Source organism: Ranitomeya imitator, chromosome 3, assembly GCF_032444005.1.
Source record: "Ranitomeya imitator isolate aRanImi1 chromosome 3, aRanImi1.pri, whole genome shotgun sequence".
Taxonomy (NCBI): Eukaryota; Metazoa; Chordata; class Amphibia; order Anura; family Dendrobatidae; genus Ranitomeya; species Ranitomeya imitator.
Genome location: NC_091284.1, coordinates 175,418,342 through 175,443,431, shown reverse-complemented (window position 1 = coordinate 175,443,431; position 25,090 = coordinate 175,418,342). Strand labels below are relative to the sequence as shown.

Here is a 25,090-nt window from a genome sequence, read left to right as displayed (position 1 = left end):
CTGTATATATATATATATATATATATATATATATATATATATAGCTCTGGAGAATTAGTTCCAATCTTTTGGTATGATCAGCCCGATCTGATCCTATCTTTCCAGTGATCGGCCAACACTAGTTGGAATCAGTAGGCCTCACTATAATATAATAATAATAATAATTTTTATTTATATAGCGCCAACATATTCCGCAGCGCTTTACAAATTATAGAGGGGACTTGTACAGACAATAGACATTGCAGCATAACAGAAATACAGTTCAAAACAGATACCAGGAGGAGTGAGGGCCCTGCTCGCAAGCTTACAAACTATGAGGAAAAGGGGAGACACGAGAGGTGGACTACATTATATTACTCTCAAAGTTTCCCTTGAAGGCAAAAATCACATAGTATTTTATATCAGCAGCACCTTACAGTCTAGCATTTTTCACATTTGTGCAAAATAAACTTTGCAATAATTATGCATAATGGAATTGTTTTAATACAATGTTAAATGGTTAAGTAGCTTACCAGAGTCATGCAGAAGGAACTGCTGGTGGACACCATCAATACTGATCTTCTGGAACTCCAGGGGGATAACAAGTTGATCAAGGGTTTGAGGTAACCTTGGGATATTGCCAAGTTGCCTTGCTAATCGTATTGTCCTCTTCAGTGATGCTTTCCTTGGGAGAAGTGCTGCAACATTAGAATGGGCTCCTGAAACGACGTCTGTGAGAATCTGTTGTGGTGTCTCCTGTGTTGTCCTTGCCCTGGTGACTGCCTCATTAACAAGTCGGATTGCTTCAGGTCTTGCAGCTTGTGCTGCGTGACTGTGAAGATTGACTACTTTCACAACTAAGCCAGATTCTTCATTGGTCCAAACACGTCCCTTGCAAGTCGACCGTTTTTCACATACCCAGATGGAATGGACATCATCAGCGGTTCGTTTGGAAAATAAGTAAATGTGATTCTCATGGACCAACTTCCTCCTTCCACGTTTGGACAGAACTGAATTCATAGTTGTAGAAAGTGAATTGCTGTGGAAGCTGACTGATTTTTTGTGGCAGTACACTTCTCTCTTTGTGGAGATTTCAGACACTGCTATATTCTGATGTACAGATGGAATAAAAGCTAGTCTAATGTAACTTGCAGGACATGTGACCTGCTACTTGTTACATCTGCAACAAAACTTGCAACAAAGCAGGTCAGTGCTGGGTCAACTTGCAACAAAGCAGGTCAGTGCTGGGTCAGGTAAAAGTTCAAAATTGTTTAGATTTTAGGCCTCTTGCACACTGTAATTTTAGAGTGGTTTCACACTTGTGTTTGTGGCCGCCAGAGGTCAATCCGCTCTGGATCTGACATCCAGCTGACCCCAGGGCAATGCTGGCGGAATGCTGGCATTCCGCTCGCATTGCCCATAGAAGTGAACGGCTCGGTTCCGCGATCTGCAGCCGCCCGTTCGCTTTCATAATGCCGCATTCCGCTATCAGTGTCAGAATAAAAAGAAGAGCTTTTTCTTCTTTTCGTTCCACTGCAGGTTAGCGGAATGCGGCATCACAGAAGCGAACGGGCGGCCTGTAGTGCATATGTAGCGGAAGTGTAGAAGCACCCTTATGCTGCCACTGTTTTAGAACTCCAAAGCACGTGCTTTACTGGCATTTTTCAGAGCGCTTTTGTGAGCGCTCTCGGTAATGACCCATAAGATACAGGCTATTGATGAATGCTAAGTGCTCAAAAATAGCTCATGTAATAAAATAAAAAGAGCTGGCCAAAACAACACCTCGCTTTTCCAGCCATTGACTTATTTACTATATAACTGTCTAAGGGTCACTTTCGTCTTTCTGTCTGTAACGTTTTATTCGTATATTCATTTGTCGCGGCGTCTGTCTGTCTGTCAAGTCGCTGATTGGTCATGGCAAAATGCCCACGACCATTGCCACGACCAATCAGCGACGATCACAGGCTGCCAGAAAAATGGCCGCTGCTTCACTGCCCTGCACTCACCGCTGACCGCTCACACAGGGTTAATGCCAGCGTTAATGGATCGCGGTGTACCGCACTCCGTTAATGCTGCTACTAACCCTGTGTGACCAACTTTTCACTATTGATCGTGCCTATGCAGCATCAATAGTGAAAAGATGTAATGTTAAAAATAAAAAAAATTTAAAAAAGTTATTCTCACCCCCTCCGATGTCACGCTGTCCTCCGCGCCTCTCTCCAGTGCATGCCGTGCCTTCCGGTCCGAACGATGTTATGCGTCCAGGACCTGCGATGATGTCATGGTCATGTGACCGCAACATCATCGCAGGTCCTATGCTCAGACCGGAAGCCACTGCCAGCACTGCAGAGAGGCGCGAGGACTTCAGGGCCCGTGGCTGAGGTGAGTATATCTTTATTATTTTTTTTTTAACACGAATATAGTGCCCACATTCCTAGACTACGTGGGCAGTGCAATATACTACGTGACAAGTGCAATATACTATGTTGGCTGGCCAATATACTACATGTGCTGTGCAATTTACTACGTGGACTGTGCAATTTACATGCGCTGTCCAAAATACTACTTCGGCTGTCCAATATACTACATGGCCTGTGCAATGTACTACGTGGACTGTCCAATATACTACATAACCTGTGCAACATACCACGTGGCTGCGCCTTCTAGAATACCCAATATTCTAGAATCGGGCCACCATCTAGTATATTCAAAATTGGCAATCTTCTTAGCGATTTTCCAGTGCTTAGCACTTGGGAAAGTGGCTACTGTGAAAGAGGTCTTAGGGCTAAAACACAAGGCCAAAATTCCCTTCCTAATTTGGGGCCAAAACATCTGGGGGGCAAAAAGCTGGGGGTGAAACATCCGGGGGCAAACTGCTGGGCGCGAAACATCCAGGGGCGAAACATCTGGGGACAAAACATCCGGGGGCGAACTGCAGGGGGCAAAACATCCGGGGGCGAACTGCTGGGGGCAAAACATCCGGGGGCGAACTGCTGGGTGCGAAACGTCCGGGGGCGAACTGCTGGGGGCGAAACATCCGGGGGCGAACTGCTGGGGGCGAAACATCCGGGGGCGAACTGCTGGGTGCGAAACGTCCGGGGGCGAACTGCTGGGGGCGAAATGTGCGGGGGCAAACTGCTGGGGGCGAAACATCCGGGGGACGAAACATCCGGGGGCGAACTGCTGGGGGCGAAATGTGCGGGGGCGAACTGCTGGGGGCGAAACATCCGGGGGCGAACTGCTGGGGGCGAAACATCCGGGGGCGAACTGCTGGGGGCGAAATGTGCGGGGGCGAAATGTGCGGGGGCAAAACATCCTGGGGACGAAATGCTGGGGGCGAAATGTTCGGGGGCGAAGTGTACCTGGGGGCGAACTGCTGGGGGCGAAATGCTGGGGGCGAACTGCTGAGGGCGAAACTTCCTAAAACCAGTATAATGAAGCCCCTGCACGTATAATATATGGTAGCCCCCTCATAGAGCATAATGCAGCCCCCCATAGAATATAATGTAGCCCCTCCATAGAATACAATGCAGCCCTCCTCATATAGTATAATGCAGCTCCCCATAGAATATAATGTAGCCTCCTCATAGAGTATGATGCATTCACCCCTCATAGAATATAACACATTTAATACATAGAATACATTTAATATAGAATATAATATAGCCTACATCCCCATAGAATATAATGAAGCCCCATAAAAGAGTATGATGCAATCCTCCCTCATAGAATGTAATACAGCCCCCCCATAGAATATAATACAACCCCCATAGAATGTAATACAGCCCCCTATAGAATGTAATACATCCCCCATAGAATGTAATACAGCCCCCCATAAAATGTAATACAGCCCCCCATATAATGTAATACAACCCTCCATAGAATGTAATACAGCCCCCATAGAATGTAATACAACCCCCATAGAATATAATACAACCCCCATAGAATGTAATACAGCCCCCCATAGAATGTAATACAGCTCCCCATAGAATGTAATACAGCCCTCCATAAAATGTAATACAGCCCCCCATAGAATATAATACAGTACCCTATAGAATGTAATACAGCCCCTCATAGAATGTAATACAGCCCCCATAGAATGTAATACAGCCCCCCATAGAATGTAATACAGCCCCCCATAGAATGTAATACAGCCCCCCATAGAATGTAATAAAGCCCCACCTAGAATGTAATACAGCCCCCATAGAATGTAATACAGCCCTCCATAAAATGTAATACAGCCACCCATAGAATATAATACAGCCCCCCATAGAATGTAATACAGCCCCCCATAGAATGTAATACAGCCCCCCATAGAATATAATACAGCATCCCATAGAATGTAATACAGCCCCCCATAAAATGTAATATAGCACCCCCATAGAATGTAATAAAGCCCCACCTAGAATGTAATACAGCCCCCATAGAATGTAATGTAGCGCCCCCCAATAGCACCACAATCCTCACCTCTCCTCATGCCTCGCGCTGCTCCTGGCTCCGGTCTCAGTGGCCGCAGTCTGCCTGGCACACAGCAGGTACGTGATGATATGACGTCATCGCGCACCCGCAGTGTCAGAGGCAGAGCGGGGAATGATGGGAGAGGGAGCGTCAGCAAACGCTCTCTCCTCCATCATTGCATTCAACTGTACCGGCATCATAGACGCCGGTATAGTTGAATGCGGCGGCGCTGGCGGGGGGTGAGTCGGCGCTGACGCCACTGACAACGGCACAGCATGCACGGATCGAGCGGCCCACTACTGGCACCGGCCTTTCTGGCAACAAATCATTGTCTGAAGAGAATGAGAATTTGTGTTTTGCTTTTTTTTGGACATGATGCACATTTGAGCTGGCATTTTGTGATAGTATAGTGTAATATAGCATATTTAACTCCTGGAGTATTCAGTTTTCCCACTCTTACCCAGTCTGCCAATGAACATGGTTAATATAAACTATGAGGATTTACATTTATGAATTTATGAATTCCTTTTTTTTTTTCAGATTGGATAATGATGAAGATTTTTTATTATATATCAATCTGCCACAATAAAGGACAACTCAACTTCAGCAACTCTACGGTTATTCAAAGTCTACATGAGAACTTCTCGGCACAATATATGACCAGAAAAGAATATTTCTGATTAACATTTTTCCTAACAACCTTCTCCCTCTTGATGAGGTTTATAATTCCATTCACTGTTCTTCAGATTGCTTGTAATCATGTCTAAGAACATAGAAATCCTGAACTTGTCCTATTTGCTAGACCAAGAAAAAGAGGCTATCTTAGCTGTGCTAAAGCGTGATGAAAATCTCAAGCAAATGGAGGATAAAAGAGTAAGGTAAGCCCACTAATCGTGGAAATCGAAAAAGTCTTTGTGCTTTTTTTAGGCAATATGCTGATATCATTTTCCTTGTCTGTCCTCATCATGGAAAAGTTATCCCCCAATTGCCATTAATGAGATATCAAGTTTTTATGTTTAAAACTGTACATTTTTAATAAATGCAGAGAAGTAGAAAATAATCAGCAGGTTAATGTTGTTAAATAGTATTACGTAATATTCTAAAATGATTGATAAAGATATACAATGCCTAACAGATTCAATCAGTGTTGAGCAGGCTGTACTATGGTGGCCAATGACAGAGTAAAGGGTCAGATAGGCTACTTGGATGGCATTGGTAAAACAGACATTGGAAACTACGGTAATGTACTTGTGTTTGACTTGCCCTGATGGGTCTCCGAAGGATTGGAAAGATCCATTTAATGCCTCTATTGAACATGCAAAAATAAGATGGTGAAGAATAACAGCAAGGCCGGGGTAACACTTGCGAGTTCAATGTGATAAACTCGCCCGAGTCTCTCGCATCAATTCCCAGCACTACCGCCGACAGTCGGGACCGGAGTTTACGGCTGCATGTATTTCCATCTCCTGTCTGAACCGTCGGCGGCAGTGCCAGGAATTAGCAGTGCCATTGAACACGCAACTGTGACTCCGGCCTAAGTTTGGGTATAGGGGGGATTCATGAGAGAGTCACTAGAAGGGTTAGTCCAAAAAAGGGTTTAGTGGGCGAGCTGGGCCTTCTCGGATCTCAGTTGTAAAGGATGAAAGGCAAAGGGAATGTAGCTAATGTAATCTGCTCAAACCTTTCCTTCATATCTGTAAGCTTTATGCTAATCATGTACTAAGAGATGCATCTTTTCACCTAAGGGTATGTGTCCACGTTCAGGATTGCATCAGGATTTGGTCAGGATTTTATGGAGGTAAAATCTTGACCAAATCTGCACCTGAGGTCACTGGCAGGTCACCTGCGTTGTCCTTGCGTTTTTTCTGCAATGTAAGGACATGCTGCGTTCTTAAAAGACGCGCTGCATGTGCGTTTTCGCGGGTATGCCGCATGCATCTTTTAATGCATAGTGAAGATGGGATTTTATGAAATCTCCTCCACTATGCTGTAACATCTGGACGCTGCGTTTTTGACGCTGCGGCTCAACGCAGCGTCAAAAACGCAGCATTTCCTGAACGTGGAAACATACCCTAAGAGAACACAGTTTTTTTCCAGGCTAAAACAATAGCTTGCTTAATTGCTAGATAATTAAATGGTGGGAGTCCATGCATGTGTGGGAACCTTGTTGATACTTTAATTTAGGAGAGCCCCCCCCCTCCCCCCCGGGTCAAATTGTAGCCAATGGTGTGTGGTTATTCTCTATTGAAGTCTATGAGAGATATGTAACAGTTAAAGAGGTATCCTTAAGTTGTCTCTTAAGCAACTCAGTGTTAAGCAGTCATAATTCCTGATTTCTGGGAGGGTGGACTCTCCTCCTTGAGTGACAGATCTAGGAAAAAGAGCTGTAGTATTAGTAGGAGTATAAAGCACAGCACATATTCTGTTAAACAAAAATCAGCTATCAGTGGTTTGTTCTGAAAAGTATTTTCATATACAGATAACAAGCCATTTGAACAAACACACAGCTCAGGACAGTGAGAGCATGATTAGAACTGCTCTCGGAGTTGCCGATTGTGGGGACTGGAGATTTTGCAAGATTTATAACAGCAGCTTGTCAGCAGCTTAGAGGTTGGGGGTAGGAGATGAGAAGATAACTGCTGTACAGTAATCAATGGTCTGGAGAGAGTTAACTGATATGTTAGGAGTTAACTCTTTTCCTGGAAAGTAACAAATGCACATAGTCAGCCAGGCACTGGTGGCCAAGTTCTATGGAAACTAGTTATAAACTGTAAAATAAAAGCTTTCATTGCAGGAGAATGACAGCAGATATGAAAAGCAAGTAAATTGAAAACTTACTTATTTTCATTCTAATTAATTAAGGCAATTTAATTACTTGAGAATATTCATATAAGCACGATACACACAGACTGCTAAACTGCCAGATTACTGGATTTTCTAATCTATTTTAAGTTTTAATTATGTTTATTTCTAATGGCATCATAACTTCTAGAAATATGCTCTTACAATGTGTTGAAAATAAGAAACTAAATTCATGCTCCTTGAACAATCTCCTAAACGTCACTTTTAAAATTTCTCTAAAGCTAGTAAGTAATACATACAGCTGTCATGACTGTTTATTTCAATGGAGCAAGTAGAATATGCCCTCATAGGAAGCTTCTGGCAGAGGCTTTCCTCCTGCGGGAACAGAGGAGTCAGAACTGTTGAAATTCAGCATGCCTAACCCTTTTTTCTTATAACATCTACCATCAGTGAGTGCCCTATATATTAAGAGGGGAGACACACTGTACATTTTTCTTATGGATTTTACTCACAAGAAATAGTGGCTGTGTAATACGTACATTACCAGGAAAATGGATGAAATTTTACTTAATGCCATGCATGCACTGCATAAAAAAATGAATACCTGTGTGGATGTACTCTTTCTACTCATGATTAAAAGCAGAATAAGGTAAGGCAGTGATAGACATATTTATGATACATGTGAACTTTACTTTTCCCTTGGACTTTGTTGAGAGTGATTATTTTTGCCCACTTTAGATGTACAGGTCCTTCTCAAAAAATTAGCATGTAGTGTTAAATTTCATTATTTACCATAATGTAATGATTACAATTAAACTTTCATATATTATAGATTCATTATTCACCAACTGAAATTTGTCAGGTCTTTTATTGTTTTAATACTGATGATTTTGGCATACAACTCCTGATAACCCAAAAAACCTGTCTCAATAAATTGGCATATTTCACCCATCCAATCAAATAAAAGTGTTTTTTAATAACAAACAAAAAAACCAACAAATAATAATGTTCAGTTATGCACTCAATACTTGGTCGGGAATCCTTTGGCAGAAATGACTGCTTCAATGCGGCGTGGCATGGAGGCAATCAGCCTGTGACACTGCTGAGATGTTATGGAGGCCCAGGATGCTTCAATAGCGGCCTTAAGCTCATCCAGAGTGTTGGGTCTTGCGTCTCTCAACTTTCTCTTCACAATCTCCCACAGATTCTCTATGGGGTTCAGGTCAGGAGAGTTGGCAGGCCAATTGAGCACAGTAATACCATGGTCAGTAAACCATTTACCAGTGGTTTTGGCACTGTGAGCAGTTGCCAGGTCGTGCTGAAAAATGAAATCTTCATCTCCATAAAGCATTTCAGCCGATGGAAGCATGAAGTGCTCCAAAATCTCCTGATAGCTAGCTGCATTGACCCTGCCCTTGATGAAACACAGTGGACCAACACCAGCAGCTGACATGGCACCCCACACCATCACTGACTGTGGGTACTTGACACTGGACTTCAGGCATTTTGGCATTTCCTTCTCCCCAGTCTTCCTCCAGACTCTGGCACCTTGGTTTCCGAATGACATGCAAAATTTGCTTTCATCAGAAAAAAGTACTTGGGACCACTTAGCAACAGTCCAGTGCTGCTTCTCTGTAGCCCAGGTCAGGCGCCTCTGCCGCTGTATATGGTTCAAAAGTGGCTTTACCTGGGGAATGCGGCACCTGTAGCCCATTTCCTGCACACGCCTGTGCACGGTGGCTCTGGATGTTTCCATACCAGACTCAGTCCACTGCTTCCTCAGGTTCCCCAAGGTCTGGAATCGGTCCTTCTCCACAATCTTCCTCAGGGTCCGGTCTCCTCTTCTCGTTGTACAGCGTTTTCTGCCACATTGTTTCCTTCCAACAGACTTACCATTGAGGTGCCTTGATACAGCACTCTGGGAACAGCCTATTTGTTGAGAAATTTCTTTCTGGGTCTTACCCTCTTGCTTGAGGGTGTCAATGATGGCCTTCTTGACATCTGTCAGGTCGCTAGTGTGGCACCCCTAGGGGTATTTGCCACAAAAATAGTTACTGACAATAAATACAAATACTAAGATAGCAAAACTGCACTACCACCTCTGGCCAGAAGGGGGAGCTCCAGAGACTTCCCTTGATCCATTCTGGTCTGAGAGAAGAAATGGCAGTTGGGCCAAGGAGCTGAAAGTGAGAGGTCATACAGTTGAATCTCTAACAGCCCTGTGACTGTTACCAGGCCTAAATCACCGGCCTGAGGAGAAGAGGGATAGAGAAAAAGGACATTGCAAGAACCGGGTAGCATTAATCACTACCCAGAACAGGCGCAAAGACGGATACCGGATCCGTGGCTGTATTCATTACATATAATACAGCAACCGGAAAAACGTGAGGTGATATCAGCTTCACTAGGGCCGGACGCAGCAACAGACACAGAGTTCAGCGGTACTCCCAGAGGGGGTAAACCGATAAAAGGACTCGGGTTGCCCGTCGAACCAGGACCCGGAGGGGACAGATTGGGCCGGCAGCCAGTTCACATACAGCAGCAGGGCCACACAGAAATTGCGCACAATAAGAGGCGAAGACCCCGGCAGGGTCAAAGTAACTCAGAGTTCCCATACAGACTCCGGTGACAGGACTGGTTGTAAATCCTTTTATGTTAAAGTAAACTGGTTAAACGTTTCAGTGCCTCAGTCTTTCATTTGGACAATAGCCATCTATCCAGGATCGGGATCGTCACCGCTGGGAGAACCTGCTGCTGATCAAGTAAGTGCCTGTCCCCTCACGATACCCCTTACACTGTGCATTGCCTGAGGCCACAGCACCTGGTCAAGCCACCCGTGACATCCCCCTCAAGAGACAGACTCCATTGGTCCGGTGCTGGGTATCCCGGTCTCCTGGGCGTCACACTAGTCTTACCCATGATGGGGGTTTTGAGTAATGAACCAGGCAGGGAGTTTATAAAAGCCTCAGGTATCTTTTGCATGTGTTTAGAGTTAATTAGTTGATTCAGAAGATTAGGGTAATAGGTCGTTTAGAGAACCTTTTCTTGATATGCTAATTTATTGAGACAGGTTTTTTGGGTTATCAGGAGTTGTATGCCAAAATCATCAGTATTAAAACAATAAAAGACCTGACAAATTTCAGTTGGTGGATAATGAATCTATAATATATGAAAGTTTAATTGTAATCATTACATTATGGTAAATAATGAAATTTAACACTATATGCTAATTTTTTTGAGAAGGACCTGTATATTTGATCTTGCTACCTAACATCAGCAGAACAGTGTTTATCCTGTATTGCTTCAAGCACCTTTAGTTTAGTCTTTAGTTATTCAACATGGCTAAGTTGCTATATAATATAGCAGGGGAATGTCCTATCTATTACATTCCAAGTAAATTATATAGTACACATCTCTAGTCCTCTCTACAAGGGTTGCTACAGTGTCCCCAACATACTGACTTGACTACTATTTCTTGTTATTTCTAGTTAATTTACATTTGGTACATCACCATGGTCATCCAGACTTTACAGGATTTCATCCCCAAAACTATTTATATGCATATGCAGCTCTTTCAAATATACGTCCAGCAATACCTTTACAAAGACAGTCCATACCTCCGTTATTGAGAAATCAGAGTTTGAATTGATATGCAAATGAGGTTGCGGGGGCTAAGATAAATCTTAAGCCTCCGTCAATACAGCTCTACTCCCTGCCCAGTGCCGCCTCCAACTGCTTTTGACTGACAGTTCCTTTGCCTGAAATCTCACAGTATAGAGGCCGACAGTCACGCAGGAAGAGATGGTGCTAGGTGGGGAATAGAGCTGGTGTGACAGAGGCTTCAGATCTACCACATTTCTTTAGTCTCATTTGCATATAAAATTGGAATGTTGATTTCTCAGTAATGGAGAAATGGACTGGCCATGTTAAGGTATTGCTGACTTTGTCTATGAAAGAGCTACATGCAATTATTAATAGTTAAATAGTTTGGAGGGAGAGGAGGCAATGAGATCCTGCTGACAGATTCCCTTAAAATGAAAGGTCATCTTGCATATTTGGATGACTGCAGATTAATCATGAGAACAGGATCTTGTGTCTCCAGTGTAAATGAAGCGGGTGTGTGACTAAGGCTCCTTCTACTGTCCATTTTTTTAAACTGATTATTTTCAGAAATAATATTACAATTTATAACTATGAATAATTATATAGTGTATTACAATGATTGTGGTATGATGTTTGAAAGGTCACAGTAAATTATCAGGTAAGTGATTATATACAGTACTAGATTGTGGCCCGATTCTAACACATCGGGTATTCAAGAATATGCATGTCCACGTAGTATATTGCTCAGCCCACGTAGTATATTGCCCAGCCACGTAGTATATTGCCCAGCCACGTAGTATATTGCCCAGCCACGTAGTATATTGCCCGGAAACGTACTATATTGCCCAGCTACGTAGTATATTGCCCAGTGACGTAAAATATTGCCCAACCACATAGTATATTGCCCAGTCACGTAGTATATTGCCCAGTCACGTAGTATATTGCCCAGTCACGTAGTATATTGCCCAGTCACGTAGTATATTGCCCAGCCACGTAGTATATTGCCCAGTTACATAGTATATTGCCCAGTGATGTAGTATACAGCACAGAGCCACGTAGTATATTGCACAGCGACATAGTATACAGCACAGAGCCACGTAGTATATTGCCCAGCCACGTAGTATATTGGCCAGTCACGTAGTATATTGCCCAGCTACATAGTATATTGCCCAGCCACGTATGTCACAGGTTAAAAAATAAAAAATAAACATATACTCACCTTCCAAGGGAGCCCTTGTAGTCATGTTGCCTGTGTGCGGTGCATGTTGTGAATTCTGTTATCAAACTCCCTCCTGTGGTCATGAATGGTACTTTGGCGAGTTCTGTCCATGGACTTCCTCTGGTGGCTGTGAGTGGAGCTGCTGGTTCTGAGGTTCCTTCCACAGGTGACCTAGTTTATTCTTTGGCTGGCTGCTCTATTTAACTCCACTCAGATCGTTACTCCATGCCAGCTGTCAATGTTCTAGTACTGGTTCAGTTCGCTCTTGGATCTTTCTGGTGACCTGTCTGCTCCAGCAGAAGCTAAGTCCCTGCTAGTTTATTTGTTGTTCATTGTTTTCTTGTCCAGCTTGCTATCATGATTTTGCCTTGCTAGCTGGAAGCTCTGGGATGCAGAGTGGCACCTCCGCACCGTGAGTCGGTGCAGGGGTCTTTTTGCACACTCTGTGTGGTCTTTTTGTAATTTTTTGTGTTGACCGCAAAGATACCTTTTCTATCCTCAGTCTGTTTAGTAAGTCTGGCCTCCCTTTGCTGAAACTTGTTTCATTCCTGTGTTTGTGACTTTCATCTTAACTCACAGTCAATATTTGTGGGGGCTGCCTTTTCCTTTGGGGAATTTCTCTGAGGCAAGGTAGGCTTTATTTCCTTTCTCTAGGGGTAGTTAGCTCTTAGGCTGTGAAGAGGCGTCTAGGCAGAGTTAGGTACGCTCCACGGCTATTTCTAGTGTGTGTGATAGGATTAGGGGTTGCCGTCAGCAGAGCTCCCACTTCCCAGAGCTTGTCCTGTGTTAGTTTAACCATCAGGTCATTCCGTGTGCTCCTAACCACCAGGTCCATAACAGGTGCACTCGGCAGCTTCCGGTCTTAGGGTTGGTAGCGCAGGACCCGTGATGACATCGCGGTCACATGACCGTGACATCATGGCAGGTCCTTCTCGCGCAGGACCTGTGATGAGGTCACGGTCACATGACCGTGACATCATGGCAGGTCCTTGTCGCATACCATCCTTGCCACCGGAACCTGCCTCTTGCATGGAGCGGTTACCGGAGTGTCGCGAGGAGCGGGAAAGGCGCCGGAAGGTGAGTATATGATGATTTTTATTTTTTTAAAATTATTTTTAACATTAGATCCTTTTACTATTGACGCTGCATAAGCAGCATCAATAGTAAATACGGAGTGAGTTACCCGTGGCATAACGCGGTCCGTTACCGCCGGCATTAACCCTATGTGAGCGGCGACTGGAGGGGAGTATGCGGGCACCAGGCAGTGACTGCGGGGAGGAAGGAGCAGCCATTTTCTTCCGGACTGTGCCCGTTGCTGATTGGTCGTGGCTGTTTTGCTGCGACTAATCAGTGACTTGGATTCCATGACAGACAGAGGCTGCGACCAATGAATATCCGTGACAGACAGAAGGACAGACAGACAGACAGAAAGACGGAAGTGACCCTTAGACAATTATATAGTAGATGTATGTTCAAAAATACTGCCAGTATTATACAGTGATGATTTCCAAAGCTTTTGGCCATGGCTCATAGCATTGACAAGGCTGTTGAACGCATCTATAACAACACTACATCATCCAGGCTAAGGTTAAGGTATACAATGTTAGACAACAGCTATTTTAGTTAAAACATAGTATATCAACAATAAACAGATAATGGATTAGGACTGGAGGACGATATTAGTTTGGAACTCCTGTTATTGGTATCAATACGGGAACCACATCTATTAAACATCTAGTAATCATCTTTCGGCTCGATGATGAATGTAGTTTGTGGTAAACTTTCAGGAATATAATATAATATTTGTTACAACTGCCATAGGCGCAGCCAGTCTCGGCTAGGAGTCCAAGGAGGCTGGCTACTTGGAAATCAGAAATGACATGTGCACCAGCTACACTAATCCCAGAATGCATGCAATGGCCACTAGTGTTGATTCCTGGTACTGCAGCATTTCTGTACTGTAACATCACTGCATTTAGAAAGTGTTGTGGTCTTTACATCAATTCTGTGAAATCACAATTTACAATATGGGTGTATTATAACAATGCTCTTACACTGGCATTACTGTTGTCTTTAGCCATTAGGCCGGCTTCACACTTGCGAGTTTTACGGACGTAAGAGCGCAGAAACTACGTCCGTAAAACTCGCAAAAATACGGCACAATTATTCTCTATGCCCCTGCTCCTATCTGCCGTATTTTACTGATCAGTATTATACGGCTTTCTACGCCCATACAAAATCGCAGCATGCTGCGTTTGTCACCGTACTGCGCAAGAAATACGCCAATGAAAGTCTATGGGAGCGTGAAAAATACGGATTACACACGGACAAGCAGTGTGACTTGCGAGAAATACGCAGCGCTGTTAGAGAGAAAAGCCGGTAATTCAGTGCGGTGTACAGTAAAATCACACTGACAGCTTACAGTAGAATAGTTAGAATAAATGTGTACACATAGAATAGGTATATATATATACATATATATATGTCAGTGAGACACATATATGTATATATATTAATATTTATTCCAGCGCTATACAGCTTGAAAGCCGGTAATTCAATTACCGGCTTTTTCTTTCTCCTTCCTAAAACCCGACATGATTTGAGACATGGTTTACATACAGTAAACCATGTCTTCTCTCCATTTTTTTTTGCAGATTCCACACTACTAATGTCAGTAGAGTGTATCTGCAAAATTTGGCCGTTCTAGCTCTTAAAATAAAGGGTTAAATGGCGGAAAAAATTGGCGTGGGCTCCCGCGCAATTTTCTCCGCCAGAGTAGTAAAGCCAGTGACTGAGGGCAGATATTAATAGCCTGGAGAGGGTCCATGGTTATTGCCCCCCCCCTGGCTAAAAATATCTGCCCCCAGCCACCCCAGAAAAGGCACATCTGGAAGATGCACCTATTCTGGCACTTGGCCACTCTCTTCCCATTCCCGTGTAGTGGTGGGATATGGGGTAATGAAGGGTTAATGCCACCTTGCTATTGTAAGGTGACATTAAGCCTAATTAATAATGGAGAGGCGTCAATTATGACACCTATCCATTATTAATCCAATTGTAGTAAAGGGTTAAATAAAACACAAACACATTATTTAAAATTATTTTAATGAAATAAAAACAATGGTTGTTGGAGTATTTTATTCTACGCCCAATCCAGTCACTGAAGACCCTCGTTCTGTGAAAGAAAAAACATAATAAACCAACAATATACTTACCCTCCGCAGATCTGTAACGTCCAACGATGTAAATCCTTCTGAAGGGGTTAAAACCTTTTGCAGCAAGGAGCTTTGCTAATGCAATGCTACTCCTCGCTGCAAAACCCCGGGGAATGAGTCTAAATATAGATCAATGAGCTATATTTAGCTTCATTTGCGGTGAGGCGCCCTCTGCTGGATGTTCATAGATCGTGGGAACTTTCCTAGAAAGCTCCCAGGCTATTAATATCTGCCCTCAGTCACTGGCTTTACTACTCTGGCGGAGAAAATTGCGCGGGAGCCCACGCCAATTTTTTCCGCCATTTAACCCTTTATTTTAAGAGCTAGAACGGCCAAATTTTGCAGATACACTCTACTGACATTAGTAGTGTGGAATCTGCAAAAAAAATGGAGAGAAGACATGGTTTACTGTATGTAAACCATGTCTCAAATCATGTCGGGTTTTAGGAGGGAGAAAGAAAAAGCCGGTAATTGAATTACCGGCTTTCAAGCTGTATAGCGCTGGAAAAAATATTAATATATATACATATATGTGTCTAATGACATATATATATATATATATATATATATATATATATATATATACTGTATATATATATATATATATATAGACAGTATATATATATTTTTTTCTTTTTGGGACACATGGATCATTTCTATAGCGGTATGTTGGTTTTGCAAGCCTGCGAGAAAACCACGCAGTACGGATGCCATACGGATTACATACGGAGGATGCCATGCGCAAAAAACGCTGACACACCCTGCCTACGGAGGAGCTACGGACCACTATTTTCGGGACATTTCAGCGTATTACGGCCGTAATATACGGACCGTATTTTCATACGCTGAGTGTGAAGCCGGCCTTAGCTGGGACACTGAGTTTATTATACGGAACCTCACCACTGATTCATTCTGCCCGAACTATTGGCTCAGTTACTGCAGCCATCTATGTTTTTCTTTGAAACGCTGCAGCATTTCCGATAGTACATACTTTTAAAAGTTAAAATATGCATATATGGCAATAAGGTCACATGTAAGACCACATGACCAGGTCCTGGGCTTAGCACCCAAAGAGAAGGAGATATTTTGTGTGTGCACATGTAGTGTCTTTGTCTGAAAGCTGGAGGAGTAGGTGGGGAAACTCTAAGTGCCTGTACTTGAGAGACCCAGAGGCGTAGCTAGAGCTTTTGCCGCCCGGGGCTGTTCCCGAGTTTGGCGCCCCTCCCAACCCCCCCCCATCCCCGGCTCAATATACACAAAGGTTACCAAAAATGGTTTTCCTGTTTTGTAGAACTTAAACTGGGCCTAATGGTGTCACCCCCACATGCCAAGCCTGTGACTTAATACCCCCACACCATGACCAGACCACATAGTGACCGAATAATACTACATACAAGGGACAAATACCACCGCACCATTTCCAGACCACATATTACCACCACATAGTGACTGAGTACTACAATACTGATCAGTAATAAAAAAAAAAAAACACAATACTATCACCATAAGTGCCAGTATTCACAGGAGATCTGTACTTAGTATGCAGTGTCTGTGTAGAGGTAATACAGAGATCACTGGTGGTATTATACACAGGAACTCTGTATATAATGTATAGATAATACAGTGATCACTGGTGACATTGTACACAGGACCGCTGTATATAGTATACAGTGTATAGTGTCAGTGTATAGGTAACACTGACTCACCAGTGACGTCTCTAGGTGAAGTCCTTCATCTTTCATCCAGCACAGACCGCCATCATTCCTTCCAGCCAGGACTCGTTTCTGCAGGAAATAACACAGTTATCTCGAGCTCCGCTTGCAGAACACATTACTTAATTTTTCCCAACTTCTACATTACACCACATGAAGAAAAAAAGGCGACATAGTATCAATCTTCACAGTAACAGGGCCGCCCCCCCCCCCATTTAAAACAGTGTCCTCAAAAAATAAAATAAATACATCACTGCAGTAATAATATCCCTTAATTACCCCCTATGGTAATAATATTCCCCACCCTGGCCCCGTTTATCTCATTGCTGGCTCCAGCCATATGTTCTCGCATCCTGCCCTCATGAGTATCCATTCTACCCCATATGATCTCCCCATCCTGCCCCACCAGCCGCCATCGTATCCGTCCTGCCCCATGATCCAATCCTGCCCCATGATCCAATCCTGCCCCGTGTCTCCAATCATGACCTGTATCTACATTCTGCCCATACCTCAAGTCCTGCCCCCAGTGTGTCCAGCATATTACCCCCATGTTGTCCAGCATTGCCCCAGTGTGTCCAGCATATTACCCCCAGTGTGTCCAGCAATCTGCCCCAGTGTCCAGCATTGCCCCAGTGTGTCCAGAAATCTGCCCCAGGGTCTCCAGCATTGCCCCAGTGTGCACAGCAATCTGCCCCAGTGTGCACAGCAATCTGCCACAGTGTGCACAGCAATCTGCCACAGTGTCCAGCATTGCCCCAGCGTGTCCAGCAATCTGCCCCAGTGTCCAGTATTGCCCCAGTGTCCAGAAATCTGCCCCAGGTTCTCCAGCATTGCCCCAGTATATCCAGAAATCTGCCCCAGTGTGTCCAGAAATCTGCCCCAGGGTCTCCAGCATTGCCTCAATGTGTCCAGAAATCTGCCCCAGGGTCTCCAGTATTGTCCCAGTGTGTCCAGCATTGCCCTAGTGTGTCCAGCATTGCCCCCAGTGTGTCCAGCATTGCCCCCAGTGTGTCCAGCATTGCCCCCAGTGTGTCCAGCAATCTGCCCCAGTGTCCAGCATTGCCCCAGTGTGTCCAGAAATCTGCCCCAGGGTCTCCAGCATTGCCCCCAGTGTGTCCAGCATTGCCCCCAGTGTGCACAGCAATCTGCCCCAGAGTGCACCGCAATCTGCCCCAGAGTGCACCGCAATCTGCCCCAGCGTGCACAGCAATCTGCCCCAGCGTGCACAGCAATCTGCCCCAGCGTGCACAGCAATCTGCCCCAGCGTGCACAGCAATCTGCCCCAGCGTGCACAGCAATCTGCCCCAGCGTGTCCAGCAATCTGCCCCAGGGTCTCCAGCATTGCCCCAGTATGTCCAGAAATCTGCCCCAGTGTGTCCAGAAGTCTGCCCCAGGGTCTCCAGCATTGCCTCAATGTGTCCAGAAATCTGCCCCAGGGTCTCCAGTATTGCCCCAGTGTGTCCAGCAATCTGCCCCATGGTCTCCTGTATTGCCCCAGTGTGTCCAGCATTCTGCCCCATGGTCTCCAGTATTGCCCCAGTGTGTCCAGCATTCTGCCCCATGGTCTCCTGTATTGCCCCAGTGTGTCCAGCATTCTGCCCCATGGTCTCCAGTATTGCCCCAGTGTGTCCAGCATTCTGCCCCATGGTCTTCAGTATTGCCCCAGTGTGTCCAGCATTCTGCCCCATGGTCTTCAGTATTGCCCCAGTGTGTCCAGCAATCTGCCCCATGGTCTCCAGTATTGCCCCGGTGTGTCCAGCAATCTGCCCCATGGTCTCCAGTATTGCCCCAGTGTCTCCAGCATTGCCCCCAGAGTCAGACATAAAGAAAAAAAAAAATCCTCACCTCTCCCATTCCTAGCGCAGGTCCGGTGCAGCCAGTCAGCGTCTCTCAGTCTCTGCAACGCTCAGGACAGAGAGGCTGAGTGGCGCGCACAGTGATGACGTCATCGCGCGCCCTCTGCCCTGAGACGTTGCAGAGTCAGAGGGCGCTGAAGACGCTGCCGGTGCCGCAGGAACCAGGAGAGGTGAGTATTAGAGCGGGGGTCGGGGGTGGGGGGAGCCTGGTCTTGGCGGCGGACGGTGCCGCCCGAAGATTTAAAGTGCCCGCGTCTTTTTTTTTTTTTTTTTTTTCTTTCTCCTCCTGCAGCGCCGGCCACCCCCCGCATTGTGCCGCCCGGGGCGGCCCGCCCCCCCCCCCCCGCACCCCCTTCCTACGCCACTGGAGAGACCACAGCCGGAGCTGCAGGCAGTCATGTGAGAGACTGTGCATACAGTATAAGCAGAAGGTAGTACTCAGGACCCGCTGCACCATTTATGTATCTGTATTACTGCATACTATACTGGAAAATAACTGTGCTTGCTCCATTGGAATTGAATCTCTGCTGAATCATCGTTTGTCTGGATTTATCTGTATTTGTATGCAACAAGTAAAGCTTATCTATAGCCTATTGGTGCATTGCAAATCATCACACTACCAGGAAATAGAAGTGAATACAGTGCACCCTGGCATCACAAGCTACATTTACTTTTCTTCCTGCCATAGTAAGGTGGTAACATCCGCACACCGTGTGGTGTGTGAACTATGGCAGAGTAGTGCATCACCGTCATTACACATAGACATTAATACAACATAGATTTCTTAGCTGAGAATGAATAGTTTAAATTCTCCCAATTTTTACTTCTGTTCTTTTCTTTTCTTTAACTTCGGTCTTAAAACTTTTTAATTTTTATTTTGTGGCCACATAGCCATATGCAGGCTATATCTCTGCAGGACAAGGAAATTTTGATTAATCCCTGATACTCACAGTTTTAAGCATGCCCTAAAAACGCATTTCTTCAGACTGGCATACCGCCTCAACATACTTATCTAACTATCCCTGTTTTACCCATAGAAAAATGTATTCAAAACCAGGGCCCTTGTATCCTCTGTTCACTCACCCTCCAGGCACTTAATAGCCCTCTGTGTCTGTACACATACTGGCTGGTGACTGGTTCATGCAGTGTTATACACTACCATTCAAAAGTTTAGGGTCACTTAGAAATTTCCTTATTTTTGAAAGAAAAGCACAGTTTTTTGTCCAATGAAGCTAACATTAAATGATTCATAAATACACTCTATACATTGTCAATGTGGTAAATGACTTTTCTATCTGAAAATGTCTGGTTTGTAATGCAATATTTTCATGGTGTATAGAGCCCCATTTCCAACAGCCATCACTCCAGTGTTCTTATGATACTTTGTGTTTGCTAACTGTGTAAGAAGGCTAATGGATGGTTAGTATACCCTTGAAAACCCTTGTGCAAGTATGTTAGCACAGCTGAAAACAGTTAGGCTGATTAGAGAACCTACAAACCTGACCTTCCTTTGAGCTAGTTGAGAATCTGGAGCATTACATTTGTTGGTTCCATTAAACTCTCAAAATGGCCAGAAAAGAAGAACTTTCATGTGAAACTCAACTGTCTATTCTTGTTCTTAGAAATGAAGGCAATTCCATGTGAGAAATTGCCAAGAAACTGAAGATTTCCTACAACGGTGTGTACTACTCCCTTCAGAGGAGAGCACAAACAGGCTCTAACTAGAGTAGGAAGAGAAGTGGGAGGTCCCACTGCACAACTGAGCAACAAGACAAGTACATTAGAGTCTGTAGTTTGAGAAATCGTCGCCTCACAGGTTCTCAACTTTCAGCTTCATTAAATAGTACACACAAAACGCCATGTCAACGTCCACAGTGAAGAGGAATTCCATAGGAATATACTCACCCTCGGACGCGCCCTGCATCTTTCCGGCAGCCTTCCTTCCTAAGAATCAGCGCTTGAAGGACCTTCGGTGACGTCGCGGCTTGTGATTGGTCGCGTGAGCGGTCACATGGGCGGTCGCGCGACCAATCACAAGCCGCGACGTCATCTAAGGTCCTTCACGCGCTGATTCTAAGGAAGGAAGGCTGCCGGTTAGTACCCGGGCGCATCAGAGGGTGAGTATAGCAATATTTTTTATTTTAATTCTTTATTTTACACTTAAATATGGATTCTGATACCGATTTCTGATATTGCAAACATATCGGAACTCGGTATCGGAATTCCGATACCAGATTCAGAAGATCGCCGACCTCATGGCCGACCCCAAACAGGGGTCGGGTCGGGTTTCATGAAGCCCGACTTTGCCAAAAGTCGGCGACTTCTGAAAATGGCCGACCCGTTTCGCTCAACCCTATGGGTGACCTCAAAATTTTGAACGGTAGTGTATCTTTGTGATTTAAGGGCATGAAAATTTGCAAAAGTTTCAAAATTTTTGCCAAATTTCTGTTTTTTTTCACAAATAAATGCAAGTCATATCAAAGTAATTTTACCACTATCATGAAGTACAATATGTCATGAGAAAACAATGTCAGAATCACCGGGATCCATGGAAGCGTTACAGAGTTATTACCTCATAAATGGACAGTGGTCAGGATTGTAAAAATTGGCCGGTCATTAACATGGAAACCACCCTCGGGGGTAAAGGGGTTAATGCAGGTAACAAGTTGATTATGAGCGTCTAACTGGTCTGTAGGAGCCAGAACTCTTAATGGTTGGTAGGGGATCAAATACTTCTTTCTCATTGCAAAATGCAAGTGTATATAATTTATACAATGTGATTTTCTAGATTTTATTTTTGATATTCTATCTCTCAATGTTAAAATTAACCTACCCTTAACCCATTCCCAACCTGTGACACGGCATATGCGTCATGAAAGTCGGTGCCAATCCGACCTTTGATGCATATGCTGCGTCACTGAATGATCGCGTTGCTGCAGATTGGGTGAAAGGGTTAACTCAAATTTCACCCGACCTGCAGGGACAGTGGGAGTGGTACTTCAGCCCAGGGGGGGTGGTCTTGCCCCCCCACGTGTCTACGATCGCTCTGATTGGCTGTTGAAAGCGAAACAGCCAATCAGAGCAATGTGTAATATTTCACCTATGAAACTTGGTGAAATATTACAATCCAGCCATGGGCGATGCTGCAATATCATCGGCCACGGCTGGAGACCCCAATCTGCCCCCGCCACCGACTGACAGCGGTGATCTGCCACCACTGTCAGTCTTTCCTCCCCTCCGTCCTGTCCTCCCTTACCCTCCTCCCCCCTCCGCCTCCCTGACCTCCCCTCCGCCCCCTGCTGTCCAATCCCACCCCCCATAATTACCGAGTCCCGGTGTCCCTCCGTTTTCTCCTATGGATGCCACCATCCTCCATCCGGTCGGCAGATTCATTCCAGGTACATTTTGATCACTGTGATAGGTTCTATCACAGTGACTAAAATAAAAAAAATAGTAAATAAACCCTCCTTTATCATCCCCATAGATAGAGAACATAATAAAATAAAGAAAATATATTTATTTTTATTTTTCCACTAGGGTTAGGGTTAGGGTTAGAATTAGGGTTAGGGTTAGAATTAGGGTTAGGGTTGGAATTAGGGTTAGGGTTAAAATTAGGGTTAGAAATAGGGTATGTGCACACGGTGCAGATTGGCCGCTGCGGATTCGTAGCAGTTTTCCATCACGTTTACAGTACCATGTAAACCTATGGAAAACCAAATCCACTGTGTCCATGGTGTGGAAAATACCGCTCGGTATTTTGGGCCACTTGTCAATTCTTTGTGTGGATTCCGCAGCGTTTTACACCTGTTCCTGTATAGGAATCCGCTGGTGAAATCCACACGAAAAACACTGGAAATCCCTGGTAAATTCACGTTTTAGTGCGCTTTATCTGCGGATTTTTCAAAAACAGTGCTGAAAAATCTGCACACAAATCCGCAACGTGGGCACATAGCCTTAGGGTTAGGGTTGGAATTAGAGTTAGGGTTGGAATTAGGGTTAGAGTTGTAATTAGGGTTAGGGGTGTATTGGGGTTAGGGTTAGGATTGTGGTTAGGGTTATGGTTAGGGTTAGGATTAGGGTTAGGCGCTTGTTGAGGTTAGGGTTGTGGTTAGGGTTGGGATTAGGGTTAGGGGTGTGTTGGGGTTAGGGTTGTGGTTAGGGGTGTGTTGGGGTTATGTTTGTGATTAGTGTTATGGTTAGAGTTGGGATTAGAGTTAGGGGTGTGTTTGGGGTTAGTGTTGGAGTTAGAATTGAGGGATTTCCACTGTTTAGGCACATCAGGGGGTCTCCAAACGGGACATGGCCCCACCATTGATTCCAGCCAATCTTGCATTCAAAAAGTCAAATTGTGCTCCCTCCCTTCCAAGCCCCGGCGTGTGCCCAAACAGTGGGTTACCCCCACATATTGGGTACCAGCATACTCAGGACAAACTGGAAAACAACTTTTGGGGTCCAATTTCTCCTGTTACTCTTGAGAAAATAAAAAATTGCGGGTTAAAAAAATCATTTTTGAGGAAAGAAAAATTATTTTTTACTTTCACGGCTCTGCGTTATAAACTTCTGTGAAGCACTTGAGGGTTCAAAGTGCTCACCATACATCTAGATTAGTTCCTTGGGGGGTCTAGTTTCCAAAATGGGGTCACTTATTTGGGGGTTTCTACTGTTTAGGTACATCAGGGGCTCTGCAAACGCAACGTGATGCCCGTAGACCATTCCATCAAAGTCTGCATTTCAAAATGTCACTACTTCCCTTCCTAGCCCTGACGTGTGCCCAAACAGTGGTTTACCCCCACATATAAGGTATCAGCGTACTCATGACAAACTGGACAACAACTTTTGGGGTCCAATTTCTCCTGTTACCCTTGTAAAAATAAAAAATTGCCGGCTAAATATAATTTTTTTGAGGAAAAAAAATATTTTTTTGTTTCACGGCTCTGCGTTATTAACTTTTGTGATGCACTTGGGGGTTCAAAGTGCTCACCACACATCTAGATTAGTCCCTTGGGAGGTCTAGTTTCCAAAATGGTGTCACTTGTGGGGGAGCTTTAATGTTTAGGCACACAGGGGCTCTCTAAACGCGACATGGTGTCTGCTAGCGATTGGAGCTAATTTTTTATTCAAAAAGTCAAAGGCACTCCTTCCCTTCTGAGCCTTGCCGTGTGCCCAAACAGTGGTTTACCCCCACATGTGAGGTAGCTGTGTACTCAGGAGAAATTGTCCAACAAATTTTAGGATCCATTTTATCCTGTTGCCCATGTGAAAAGGAAAAAATTGAGGCTAAAAGAACTTTTTTGTGAAGAAAAAGTACTTTTTCATTTTTACAGATCAATTTGTGAAGCACCTGGGGGTTTAAAATGCTCACTATGCATCTAGATAAGTTCACTTATGGGGTCACTTGTGGGGGAGCTCCAATCTTTAGGCACACAGGGGCTCTCCAAATGCGACATGGTGTCCGCTAAAGATTGGAGCCAATTATTAATTCAAAAAGTCAAATGGCGCACCTTCCCTTTCGAGCCCTGTCGTGCGCTCAAACAGTGGTTCCCCCCAACATATGGGGTACTGGCATACTCATAAGAAATTGGACAACATCTTTTGAGGTCCAGTTTCTCCTTATTCCCTTGGGAAAATAAAAAAATTGTTGCTGAAAGATCATTTTTTGGGACTAAAAAGTTAAATGTTTATTTTTTCCTTCCATGTTGACTCTGCTGCTGTGAAACACCTGAAGGGTTAATAAACTTCTTGAATGTGGTTTTGAGTACCTTGAGGGGTGCAGTTTTTAGAATGATGTCACTTTGGGTATTCAGCCATATAGACCCCTCAAACTGACTTCAAATGTGAGGTGGTCCCTAAAAAAAATGGGTTTGTAAATTTTGTTGTAAAAATTTGAAATCGCTGGTCAATTTTAACCCTTATAACTTCCTAGAAAAAAAAATGTGTTTCCATAATCATGCTGATGTAAATTAGACATGTGGGGAATGTTATTTATTAACTATTTTGTGTCACATAAAATGCAAAATTTGAAAATTGCTAAATTTTCAAAATTTTCGCCAAATTTCAGTTTTTTTCACAAATAAATGCAAAAATTATCGACCTAAATTTACCACTAACATGAAGCCCAATATGTCACAAAAACAATCTCTGAATCACTAGGATTTGTTGAAGCATTCCTGAGTTAATACCTCATAAAGGGACACTGGTCAGAATTGCAAAAAATGGCCAGGTCATTAAGGTCAAAATAGGCTGGGT

General features: G+C 44.3%; 1 protein-coding gene across 4 annotated transcripts in view; it reads left to right on the top strand.

The window, feature by feature from the left end:
- SYTL5 (synaptotagmin like 5) overlaps positions 1–25,090 on the top strand; it is a 461,654-nt gene that overhangs the window by 227,946 nt on the left and 208,618 nt on the right. For 2 of the 4 annotated variants that reach the window (XM_069761622.1, XM_069761626.1), the window contains exon 2: positions 4,978–5,315. In XM_069761622.1, the coding sequence (XP_069617723.1) occupies positions 5,197–5,315 (119 nt within the window). In that variant the 5' untranslated portion in view covers positions 4,978–5,196. Of the gene's footprint in view, positions 1–4,977; positions 5,316–25,090 lie in introns of those variants that run through there. The other 2 variants (XM_069761625.1, XM_069761623.1) reach the window with 1 other exon arrangement.